The sequence below is a fragment of the Saimiri boliviensis genome, chromosome 1, assembly GCF_048565385.1.
Source record: "Saimiri boliviensis isolate mSaiBol1 chromosome 1, mSaiBol1.pri, whole genome shotgun sequence".
In the NCBI taxonomy this organism is placed as follows: domain Eukaryota; kingdom Metazoa; phylum Chordata; class Mammalia; order Primates; family Cebidae; genus Saimiri; species Saimiri boliviensis.
In genome coordinates, this window is record NC_133449.1 from 93,521,981 (window position 1) to 93,535,254 (window position 13,274).

Sequence of the window (13,274 nt, forward strand, 5' to 3'; positions counted from 1 at the left end):
TCAGCTCAAAGTGAGGCTATAGCAACACAGCAGAAAGGCCAAGGATATGAGAAACCCACTTCACAAAAATATTAATCATTCTTTTACCAAGATGGTAATGGTTTTATTTTGTAGCAAGGATTGCAGGTGGTGCATGGGAAAATCTGGAGTAAGTATGCTTATGGCAATTACTACATGCATCTAATCATTTACCATAAGAGGCATTATTTTCTTTAATTCTCTTTCGTTTATGGCTATACTTTGTATATGTCACTGTATGAGATGTGTTTTTATTTCAAAGCATTAACAAATTCAACCATAAATATTTCAACAGATCATTCAGTTCCAAGACTTTATAACAAATGTATTATTGTACTGGAATGATATTTTTGCCAAGACCACATCATGTCTCTTTTGTAATAGCCAGGAATTTACACTTGTCACCAACTACTAAAATAATTTTATTCTTGAGCAAAGATAAAACTGCTATTATCAAAAGAGTCCTATTGGTAAAAGTTACTTCTACCTCTCTGTAGGCTAACTAGTACAATGCCTTACTTCCAAGTAAGCATGGCGACCAGTTCTCCCCTTGTGGTCACATGGTGGAATTGCATCTCTGGCCCCATAGAATGAACGGTCACATCACTTGTTTTGGTAAGAATGCGCAGTGTCAGCATTTGCCACTTTGAAGAGGAAGCGCTCAGGGTCATTCTCTTTTCCTACTACCATGGTGCCTAAGTGTTCCAGCAAGCAACTCCTCTAATAACCTGGGACCCAGAGTATGGATAAAAACAGAGCAGAGCAAAGCCCAACTGGCCTATGATGGGCAGGCATCGAGAGTGGGAAACAGACCTATGTCGTTATAAACTACTAAGATTCAGAAGTTGTTAGTGGCTGCAGCATAACCCAGCTTACCTTGACCGATACAGTCATTATCAGATGTAACCAGGAGAGCCTCCTGCACTTGTTTGTATTAAATTAATCCATGCTACCCTACAAATTATTTATCAAGCATGTACTTTGTGCTAGGTATTATTTATATTATAATAAAAATAGCTATGTGCCAGGTGTCTTATATGCACTAACTGATTTTATTTTTAACACAACCCTACAAAGTACAGAACATTACTATCATCCCAATTTTGAGATTATCTAGAGAGAGTACGTATCTTTGCTAAGGCCATACTCTCTGTGCCAAAAGCACAGCAATATGGTAAAATACAGAAAGAGTGAACCCAAAGACTGCAGCTGGACTGAAAACCAAGAAAACAGTTCTGTGAACCAATCAAAAGACAAATACCAGGTCACAAGAGGAGCAGAGGCTGTGCGCCTCCTGGCCTGCAGGGTCACAGGAGACAGGTGAAGAGTAACCTGGCTACTGCAGAAGAACAAGCACTGGAAGTTCTTTAACAGGAAGGCATGTTGGAGCCAGCTCATGGATGGTGACTAAGAATTAAGCTGACCACGTACTCTCTGACCACCTTCTCTCTGGGGCGGGCAAAAATGTGAACTCCAGATGATGAGAAACTAAACCAAGCTACCTCTAGTTATTTTAAATAATATTCCCAATATCATAATGGAACCAAAGTCCTTGAAATCCATCATGCTATTTACTTAAGATCAGGAGGCCTGGGGGGCTGGCTGAGAGTAACAGCGAAACTAGAAAATTACCAGACAAGAAAAGAGACTTAGGGAAAAGTAAATAAAGAATAGAAACAAAAGCAAGAAAATCTCCAACTCAAAGGAGCTATTTGCTGAGAAAAAAATCAATAAAATTTTAAAAATAGGACTGTGAATTCACACCAGCTGAAATTAATGGCATTGAGCACTGTGTTCAATAAGTATAATTACGATATCTAAGATGATAAAAGCACAGCTTCCATTAATAAAAGGAAGTATAAAATAAATTCATAAAACATATAGATAATAAAAATTACAAATTTGGAAAATAAAAAACTTTATCAATGAAATAAGTAAACTCAGTAAATGAGATAAACTGTAAACTGGACACAGTAGAAAAAAATTACTTAATTGGAATATGGTACTGATATGGTTTGGCTGTGCTCCCCACCTCCCAATCTCATCTTGAATTGTAGCTCCCATAATTCCCAGGTGTTGTGGGAGGGACTCAATGTGAGCTAATTGACTCTTAGGGGTGTGTCTTTCCCACGCTATTCTTGTGATAGGGAATAAGTCTCACAAGATCTGATGGTTTTAAAAAGGGGAGTTTCCCTGCACAAGCTTTCTTCTCTTGTAGCTGTAATATGAGACATGCCTTTCACTTTCCGCTATGATTGTGAGGCCTCCCCAGCCATGTGAAACTGTGAGTCCATTAAACCTCTTTATTTTGTAAATTGCCCAGTCTCAGGTATGTCTTTATCAGCAGTGTGAAAATGGACTAATACAGGTACCAAGGGATTCATCCAGAATGCATCATATACAGACAAAGAGAAAAGAATCTATGGAAGAGCAGGTAGGGGTTATGGAGGACAGAGTGAGAGGCTCCAACATCTGTGTAACAGACATTCCAGAAGCGGTATTTGTGGCGATCATAGTGAGGGTGTGGTTGGCCAACTTCAAGCTGCCATTTCTGGCCATGAGCCTGGTCCCTGGGCAGTCTGTGGGCTTTCAGGTAGCAAAGGATGAGGGAACATGGAATAAGTGAGCAATTGCTCCATTATAATCTTGGAAAGTCCTGATTTCCTGGTTGACCTCACAGGATGTCAAAGGCAAGCAATCCCAGCAGGTTAGCCACTTGCTTTCAGAGACAGCTTCATCCCTCTAACATGTATATGAAAAAATGGTGAATAAACATCAGGCAAGCAGAAGTCTAGAGTAAACCAGAGGGCCAACTTGGAAGCTGTTGTGAAAGCCCCACTCCATGGATATAGCTACTTACTTTAGAGCACAATGAGCAAAGCTAAAGCAGCATCATAATAAAAGATATAGAAGGTTTACAAGTTAAGACAACCAAACAAAAAGGGAACACATTTTAGATTCTCAATGAGCAGAGCAACTTTTAAATCAAGAATCAACAGCTTGAGTGAGCAACAGAAAACCCTCTAGGATGCCATCAGAAATTTGCAGGGTTCATTGAGAGCCCAGCATGGTAATTGAAGATGATATGCAGCGTCTACAAGAAATAGTGAAGAGGCAGCCATCACCTAAGCGGGAGCTGCCAAAATGAAGTTCAGTCCCTTTGTGACTTCCGACCGAAGCAAGAATCGCAAAAGGCATTTCAATGCACCTTCCCACATTCGCAGGAAGATTGTGTCCTCCCCTCTTTCCAAAGAGCTGAGACAGAAGTACAACGTGCGATCCATGCCCATCCGAAAGGATGATGAAGTTCAGGTTGTCCGAGGACACTATAAAGGTCAGCCAATTGGCAAAGTAGTCCAGGTTTACAGGAAGAAACATGTAATCTACATTGAACAGGTGGAGCGGGAAAAGGCTAATGGCACAACTGTCCATATAGGCATTCACCCCAGCAAGGTGGTTATCACTAGGCTAAACCTGGACAAAGACCGCAAGAAGATCCTTGAACGGAAAGCCAAGTCTCGCCAAGTAGGTAAAGAAAAGGGCAAATACAAGGAAGAAACAATTGAGAAGATGCAGGAATAAAGTAATCTTATACACAAGCTTTGATTAAAACTTGAAACAAGGAAAAAAAAAAAAGGAAATGGTGAAGATTATTTGAATGTTTAACACTTTTTTCTGCAAGGATGTTTCCCTCCAGAAGAAAACACTACTTAAAAAAAAGCCTCACGTTCTTGAAATCAATTCAAACATGAAAAGTGTTTGAGTGGGCTCACTCTTATTGTCTCTTTTAGACACTGAGAGGAGAGAAATGCAAAGGAAAATCATTAAAAGCCACATTTCTAATATTAGATCACAGAAAACTAAATCAAAATCTGAAGACAAGTCGGAGACATGGCAAATTAGGTTGCTTCAGATCAACCCTCCTACTGAGACTTATTTAAATATTTCAACTTTTTTATTTTTAATTGTAAATATTTTCTGTTAAACATTTTGCAAAGACTACTTAGTGCATAACTTTTTAATGCTCTTTAATGTTTTTGAAATAAATTTATAAAGACGGAAAATAAAAAATAAAACACTGGGCTCTGCAGATCAGTAGGGTAACCTAGTTTCTAATAATCTATTGTACCTTCCAAAGTAACTAGAAGAGAATAATTCAACATTTCTTGCATAAAGAAATGACAAATATTTAAGATGATGAATATCAATATCCCAAGCGCACTGATTTGATCTTTACAAATTATATGAAAGTGTTAAATTATCACATGTACCCCAAAAACTATGTACATCTATTATGCATCCATTTTTAAAATTGTAAAAAAAAAAAAAGCAAACAAATTAGTGGTAGCCAATCACTAGAAAGTGGTGCTATGAAAGGGTAGCAAACGAAATTCGTAGGATGAAACTGTTCTGTATCCTGACTGTGGTGACATCACAGGAATCTATAGACAACAAAATTGCATAGAACAAAAAATACAGACACAAATGAGTGCATGTAAAACTGGTGAAATCTGAATAAGGTCAATGGAGTCTATCAGTGTCAGCCTCCTGGTTGTGAAATCATACTATATTACACAAGATGTTAACACGGGAGGAAAGTGGGTGAGGGGTATTTAGGATGTCTCTGAGTTATTTCTTAAAACTGTGTGCCCATAATTAGTACAGAAAAATTAAGTCAATTCCACATATTAATTCTTAGAAATAAAATTAAAATAAACATATAACTGGACACACAGTGTGAAACTGCAAAACATTAGGGATGAGAGGAAAATCTAAGAGCCTACCAGAAGCAAAAGACACCTGCCCTACCTACCATTAAAAAATATTAGTTAATCAGAGACTTCCTCTCAGCAATTCTAGTGGTCAGGTATTTTCAGGCATAATATCTGATCCTCAATTTAAAAACAAATAGAATTCCCAGAATAACCAAAAATAATCCAGCTTCCGGTAATGGCAAAGTAGCTTGTTCAGACTAAGTCTCCTTCAGAAATAAAATACAGTTAAAACCAAACAAAACGACTCTGGAAGGCACCTGGAGCCCAGGCCAAGGCAAGCAGAAACTGGAGGGATGTCCAGCTTTGAAAGACAGAACCTAAAAGGGAACATGAATGAGTCTGTGGCTTTTTGCCTATGGGTATCCCCGATATGTGCACACAGTTTTGAGGGTCAGAAAATTGTGGCTGCTCTGGCAAGAGGTGCTAGAAGACAGAGTTAGAGTCTGGTAGAACAGCTAAAAACATACAGGGAAAATCCTGAGAGAAAGCAGAATCGACATGTAATCACCCTCCAAATATCTGGCTGACTACTAGACTTCAAATGTACTGGTGAGACCCCAGTAAGCCAACAGAAGGGGTAACAGCTGGAACCTGGAAGAACTGAGCCAAGACTTTGCTGCCTATCATGAAGATAAAATAGACAAAACTGAAAATATTAGTGTAAGTTTGAAGTATTGTATTATCTTTGTTTTTAGCATAATTTATGTAAATTGTAAGTTCAGATAATTGAACTTTAATAATGGTTTTTTTTAACTACTGGCTTGCAAAATTCCTGAAAATTTAACAACTGGCTCCCACGAGCTGGTTCAAGCTGACTCCAGCACATCACTGAAGCCACCCCATTATTGGAGAGGCTGACTTTGTACTGTAATATTATCTAAACTAGAACCCCATTTTCCAGATTTCCCTTCCATGTACGGCACCAGATTGGGGCTGGGTGTAAGAGAAATTCGTGCGAGACATGGAAATTGACATGAAGCAGATGGCATGACGGTCAGAAGCTCAACACAGGGCCCCAGCGCAGCAGTGGATTGTGCACATTGTCACTGATATGTTGGCTCAGCCTGTTGGCGCGGGATTGCCTGGGGTGGCAGCCACCTGCAGCTCTCCCAGCACCTGCCAGATCATCTCTTTCAGCTCCCAAGCCAGACATGTATATACTTCCAAGATGAGGGGCATCAGCTTTTTTGCTGTTCAAACACATCTTCAAAGGTAGATTCCATGAGAGACAGACCAGGCTCCCAGGTGTCCTCTCACTTATGTCCATGAGCTCCAGTCTGTCTTTACCCTTCTCCACCTACATGCAGAGTTTTTTTCCAGCTGCCTGCTCCACGGGCACACAACAACCACCTCAGTCCCTCTAGCTGCAGAGGCAACAGCTTTCCTCAGACTTGTCCGCTTCTCCCCTTTGTAGTTTCAAATCACTGTCCTGCTGCAGATCTTTACTTCTCCAGTGAAGTAAAGCTTCCCTAGAACAACAGTTGAAATTGTGTAACTGTGTAAAAGTATCAAGCCCTATGAGCAATCTCATATTCTATATACCCACGGTGGCTCTGCTTCCCTGATTGGACCCTAATATGAGTCTTGATAGTCATTTTTTTTTCTTTCTCTCTTTTTTTTTTAGACAGAGTCTCGCTCTCTGTCACCCAGACTGGAGTGCAGTGGTGCAATCTCAGATCACTGCAACCTCCACCTCCCAAGTTCAAGCAATTCTCATATCTCAGCTTCCTGAGTAGCTGGAACTACAGACACATCCCCCCGACACCAGGCTAATTTTTATATTTTTAGTAGAGATGATGTTCCGTCATGTTGACCAAGCTGATCTCAAACTCCTGATCTCAAGTGATCCGCCCACCTCAGCCTCCCAAAGTGCTGGCATGACAGGCGTGACCCACCACACCCGGCCTTAACCATTATTTTTAAATGGAAGGAGATGGGATAGGATAGCATAGACTAGTGATAGAGTTTGGATATCTGCCCCCTCCAAATCTCATGTAGAAATGTGATCTGATCCCCAGTGTTGGAAGTGAGGCCTGGTGGAAGGTGTCTGTGTCATGGGGGCGGCTCCTTCATGAAAGGCGTAGTGCCCTCTCCATGGTAATGAGTGAGTTCTCACTCTGTTAGCTCACATGGGAGCTGATTTTGTAGGAGCCTGGTACCTCCTCCTCTTTCTCTTGCTTCCTCTCTTACCATATGGCATTCTTGTTCCTATTTAAACTTCTGCCATGAGAAAAAGCTTCCTGATGCCTCCCCAAAAGCCAAGTAGATAATGGCACCATGTTTCTTGTACAGTCTGCAGAATTGTGAGCCAAGTAACCCTCTTTTCTTTATAAATTACCCAGTCTCATATATTCCTTTAAAGCATTGCAAAATGGACTGTCAGAGTTAAGATAGGATAGGATGGGACAGGATAAGACAGGGTAATGTCAATGTATCATAGAGAGTAAATGTAACTATTATTTATGAAGATTTTGCTTCAAATTTTTAGATAATCTAGGTCACCTTGGGTTTAATCCCAGGGATATCAACCCACATTCCAGTCTGTATAAATGATGGCCTCCAGAGCCGTGCAGTGTATAGCCTGTGTGTTTATCCAAATGACATCAGTCCTGGTATAAAAAGTGTTTCTCTGTGTAGGGGTGTCCTAGTTTGTCTTACACTGCTATGGAAGGAAACTACAGACCGAGTAATTTATAATGAACAGCAACTCACATCTCTGGAGCCTGGGAAGTCCAAGCACGCGTGCTGGCATCTGACAAGAGCCTCGGTGCTGCATCATCCCATGGCAGAGGTGTGACATGAGGGGGGAAAAAAAGAGGGCCAGGCCTCCTCCCTGTATCAGGAACCCACTCCAGGGATAATGGCATTAATCCATTCATGAGGGCCCTGCCAACTTTTAGGGTAAAGAAATTTAGAGGAATAAAACCTGTATTCAAAGACACCTTCTGATCGCTAACTAGGTACACTACTACATAACCCAGGTTTTGACTGGACATCACACCTTAGTCCTCTGAGCCTAAAACTCACAGTGAGAGGAGAGACAGCTGTGTTCATACACAGCCAAATAGGCTTCACAGTTAGGCAAATACAAAGAAAAGCCCTCTTCTCAAATAGAATGTGGTTCCATAAGCATCAAGGCAAAAGAGTTTTCAAGCTAGAGACAGATACACAGGCCAGTCACTTTAAGGACAAGTCCTAGTGAAGAAGGCCTAAAGACAACCGAGGGATGGGCATTAACAAGGCTCAGAGGATGCAAGATTCTGTGAGACTGCAGGAGCAAGCAAAGATTTGACAAGTGAGGCCCAGAGCTGGGGATATGCTAGTTCTCCTGACTGCCCATAAGCCTCAGGACACTGAGGGACATGGTACCCAAGAATGACATCTTTTAATTATTAAAAATATCCCAAGACTTTCAAAGTCTTTCTGCTCTTTCCACTTTTTGCCTAGTCTCCGCAGACAGATATGTCCTGCTAAAAATTTAGCCAGATCAGCTGGGCATGGTGGTACACTGTAGTCTCACCTACTCAGGAGGCTGAGGCAAGAGGATGGCTTGAGCCCAGGAGTGAGCGACTGTAGTGTGCTATGATCGTGCAAAAAAAAAAAAAAAAAAAAAAAAAAATGCCAGATGATGCCACTCGTCCCTGAGTCACCAACAGTCTCGGAAATCCTGTGAGACCTGGCTCCCACCCATTTCTCTGACCCATTTTCTACAACATATCTCCCATGCACACACTCTGACCAGCTCCACTAACCTGCTTCTTCCAGAACGGGAGGTTTTCGATCTCAAGGTCTTTGCATTTGCTCTTCCCTCTGCCTGGAGCTCTGTCCCCCCGGAAATCTGTATGGCTCTCTCCTTCACCACCTCCAGGCTGTTACCAGTTTACACCTTCGCCATGAGCACTTCCATGAGCCCTTTTTGAAAGTCACAGCCCCACACCCACAATCTTCTTCCTCCTTCCTCACTTCTGCATCCCCCAGGGCCCCTAACACATCTCACACTTGGCATATTTCACCTATTTGTTGTGTTAATTATCTGTCCATCTTTACTAGAATATAAATGCCAGTAAAAACAAGGGTTCATCTGCTTTGCTCACAGCCATATTCCCACGGGTAAAGGGACCTGGAGGAAAATCCACGCTCAATACATACATGTTGAATAAACTCTATTCCCTAGCTGGTTTTGCCCATATAGAGGAATGGTACTGCATACATATATACCTGCACATGTACATAAATGTTGGTATTCAATCAGCTTAGTGAACTTTATTATTAGTCATAATACTGAGTTAATTCTCAGGTTTTTTTGAGTATAGATATTCACACAATATCAAAACTTTCCTTCCCAGAAGCAATGAGCCCCAGACCGACCTAGCTGTTTTGGAAATGGTAGCAATATTCAAGAATAATAGGGAGGTAGAAAAAGAAATCAGACTTTCAAATAATATTTTAAAAATATTATCCAGCCACAATAGAGAAAGGGCTTATATCAGAGCCAGTTGTTGATTGGATTTCTGATTGTGCTGATTAGTTCATGAGATGGAAAAGTTGTTGCTTTAAAAAGATACTTGCGTATTCACCATAGATTCAGTTTGGTACTAATAATGCCAGCCCAGGTGAACCTCAAAAAAATAACTAATATTAGGAATAGAATGGTCCTAATATTACTTCTGTATTTTGTGGTTTCTTTGAGATGGAGTCTCATTCTGTCACCAGGCTGGAATGCAGTGGCTCAATCTCAGCTTACTGTAACCTCCACCTCAAGCAATCCTCCTGCCTCAACCTCCTGAGTAGCTGGGACTGCAGGCATGCACCACCACACCCCATTAATTTTTTGTATTTTTAGTAGAGATGGGGTGTGGGTAACACCCCCCATGGGCACCGAGGAAGGAGAACTGTCCAGACTCCAGGCACAACTAGTGCCTGAAGAATATCTTAGTTTATAGTGTTATTGCTCAGCTGTTTCCTTTATATAATCCTGCATATATAATCATATATTAGTTTATAGAATTAGTGCTTGAAGTGTAACTTACTGCTTACATATATCCAGTTTATATAATCATACTTAATACTTATATCTAGCATACTTAGTTCTATATAACCTTTCTACATAATCATACATGTATTGTAGTCAGAGCTGTACTGACACATTAAGTGCTGATTTATATAATCCTTCCATATAACCATATAGTAGTTTGTAGTAGGAGGAATGCCTAGAGCAGTCAGAACAGAAGCAGTACATGGGAAAACAGCTAGACCAGGACGAGAACCAAAGATCCAGGCAGTGGCGTACCTGCCTGAAAGGGCATACGCTGTATGGCAGGCTTGCAGCAAGAGCCTCTCCTCCTGATAAAGGAGTTGTAGTACCTTGCATCCAGTTCCTGTGGAAAGTAGGCCTCAGGCCTGAGATCCTGGAAGTAACCGAGGGAGAAGAATCCCTCTGGTGTGACCAGTCACAGCGGCTGTACACCTTGTCAGTCTTTTCTCGCTTCTGTGCTAGCTCAAAGAATCCTCCCATAAATATCTTAAGAGAAGAGCACAAGTCTGTCAGCTCCCACTGCATTAAGCTTACGGCATCCTTCTACTGGAAATTGAAGTCTCCAGCCCCTAGATAAGAAGTGTTGCGCAGGACACCTGTTGCACACAGCCCACCTCCTCGCCTCCGTGACCTAATGGGGGTGGACCCCTTTCCTGCACACAACCCTCTACTACTGTGCATGGCACGGCCCCCTGCAGCGCACAGCCCACCTCTCCGATCAGGTGATGTAATGGGGTGGCCCCCTCACTTGTAACTCATGTGATTATGTATGCCCTATTACTAAGCCTATAGATGATGACCCCACTCATGACCCTGCCCCCTGCTAGTACCTAATAAATACAGATGCTCTTGGGCATTCGGGGCCACCGCTGCTCTCCGCTCACAGGTGGTGTGGGCCCCCAAGTCCAGATGCTCTTCACCACTTCTTCAGTGTCCTATCTCTTTACTTCTCAGATCCTGCACTTTAGCACAGTATAATGGACACCCCACGACCCTGTGGGGCCTCCACAGCCCTACAATGGGGTTTCACCATGTTGACCAGGATGGTCTCAATCTCTTGACCTTGTGGTCTGCCTGCCTCAGCCTCCCAAAGTGCTGGCATTACAGGTGTGAGCCACCGCACCCGGCCCTAATACTACTTCTAATACTAGTTCATCAACCACATTTCAAGATAGAAGCAGTAAGAATATTTATCAGAGAAGAAAAGAAGCTGAACAGAAGCTGTCAAGAAGGTTATATTTCCACCATTGGTGGCAAACCTCTGCCTATGTGACTTGAGATATCGGCTAATGCTATTATGAACCCGTCAGCATTAGAAAGACATTAAAAGACATTGAAAGACATAAAATAACGATGTTGAAAGACATCCTTATTTCACCTTCGGCTCATCATTTAGTATACAAGTTATGAATAAATAAATAAACATACATTGGGGGTGCACAGTCCAAAAAGTTTCAGTATCACTGCTCCAGAGCAAGGTAGAGAAGTTTAATAACTTCTGGGAATATGAACCCTTTGCAGCATCTGGAAGCTGAAGCTGTAACCTTAGGTAAATATGCATTCACACTAACTGCTAACTATCAGGAGGGCTTGGCCTCCAGGAGGCCCACCTACATACCCTTTTTTTTTTTTTTTTTTTTTTTTAAGATGGAGTCTGGCTTTGTCGCCAGACTCGAGTGCAGTGATACGATCTGGGCTCATTGCAACCTCCACCTCCCGGGTTCAAGCGGTTTTCCTGCCTCAGTCTCCTGAGGAGCTGAGACTACAGGCACGTGGCACCACGCCCGGCTAATTTTCTGTATTTTTAGTAGAGACGGGGTTTCACTGAGTTAGCCAGGAAGGTCTCAGTCTCCTGACTTCGTGATCCGCCCGCCTTGGCCTCCCAAAGTGCTGGAATTACAGGACTGAGCCACCCCACCCAGCCAGCACCCGCATACCTTCTAAGGGTCCGTGGACTCCCGTGCTCTTGTTAGAAATGTTGGCTTATCTTTGATTTACGTTAGAGCGTAGCGAGTGCTTTCTGTCCATTCTTCTGAAGTAACCCGAAGCAATGAAAATCTAAGTCTCGTTTCTTTGGACCAGAAACAAGACCCAACGGGAAGGTTCACAGGCGGCACAGCTGCGCATACCCGGACTGGGCAGCAGGGGGCAGCGGAGCGCGAGGAGCGGGGTCATGGCGCCTGGAGGCGGATCCCCAGGGCCCGGCAGCGGGTCCCCCGCGGCTGATCCACGGCACAGGGGTCGTGTGTGAACCCGGAGGGCCAGAGGACGCTGGTCAGGTGAAATACGACAGGCACGGAAGGACAAACACCGCGGACTCTCACTCATATCTGGAACCCGTTTTTTTTTTTTTTGAGACAGTCTCGCTCTACCGCCAGGCTGGAGTGCAGTGGCGCGATCCCGGCTCCCTGCAACTTCCGTTTTCCGGTTTCAAGCGGTTCTCCTCCCTCAGCCTCCCGAGTAGCTGCGACTGCGGACACGCAGCACCACGCCCGGCTAGAATTTCTACTACAACTGTAGTATAACACAGCTAAATTCAAAGCAGCCTTCTGAACAAAGCAGAATATTTTTCAAACAATAATTATGAGCTACATGCTGCCGCCCACTTGCTTAATATCCATCCCTGGCCACAACTCGCTACCCTCAGCCCTGACTCAGTCAGCTATCTACCTCTGGCCCCACTGCCCGTCTACACCCCATGTAAACCCACGCACTGTCTACTGCGTGCCCCATTCCATTCATTGACTCCACACTTATTAACTTACCTTCCCCAAGCACATACCTGCTTACAACCTACCTCTCATTCCAAGTAACAAAGTCATTGTCAAAAGCATGGACATACTTGCAGTACTCTGCTTTTCCCTGCAGAAATACTGTCTTCTCTTTTACTGAAATCTTTTGTGACTCTAAGGTAAATTCCAGTTTTTTCATCTAAAAATTTTATGGTTTCTGTTGGCTCATTGTTCTTTTATATTTGCCACTGCAAACAAAATATTTTTCATTACATATTCAACATTATTACTGTGGCATACAGAAAAACAACTGATTTTTACACGCTTTGTTTCTATGTTGAGACCACTTCTCTGAACTCTTGCTTCTAAGTTTGTGAAATGATTCTTGTGAGTCTTCTCTCAAAATGTTTTCAGATATAGGAAAAGTCGTTGGAATCACAGCAAGAAGAGTGGCGCTGAACAGAGGTGAAAGGAACCAGGAGTGAGGCTTGTCCTTCATGGTTCCGCCCCATGGCCTCACCTCTGGGTCACACCCTTCTTTAGAGGTGCCCTTCCAGTTCCCCTGTCTCTCTGGGTTGAGCAAGCCCAGGGTGCTTTTCTGACAATCTGGACCACACCAGTGGGTCACCACATCAGTGGGTCCTTCTTACTTAAAAGGTGTCTGACAGCTAACCTGTGGACTGATCATTCGGTAACAGATCTACCTACATGCCT

At 42.8% G+C, this 13,274-nt stretch overlaps 1 protein-coding gene across 1 annotated transcript; it reads left to right on the forward strand.

Moving 5' to 3' along the window:
- The first annotated feature begins 3,141 nt into the window (after positions 1–3,141).
- LOC101047747 (large ribosomal subunit protein uL24-like) lies at positions 3,142–3,600 on the forward strand. The gene has a single exon (XM_003922776.4). The coding sequence runs from the start codon at positions 3,163–3,165 to the stop codon at positions 3,598–3,600; it is 438 nt and encodes a 145-aa protein (XP_003922825.2). The 5' UTR covers positions 3,142–3,162.
- The last annotated feature ends 9,674 nt before the right edge of the window (positions 3,601–13,274 follow it).

Excerpts from the sequence above, each read along its gene's own strand:
- LOC101047747 (XM_003922776.4), top strand. The coding sequence starts at position 3,163 with ATGAAGTTCAGTCCCTTTGTGACTTCCGACCGAAGCAAGAATCGCAAA.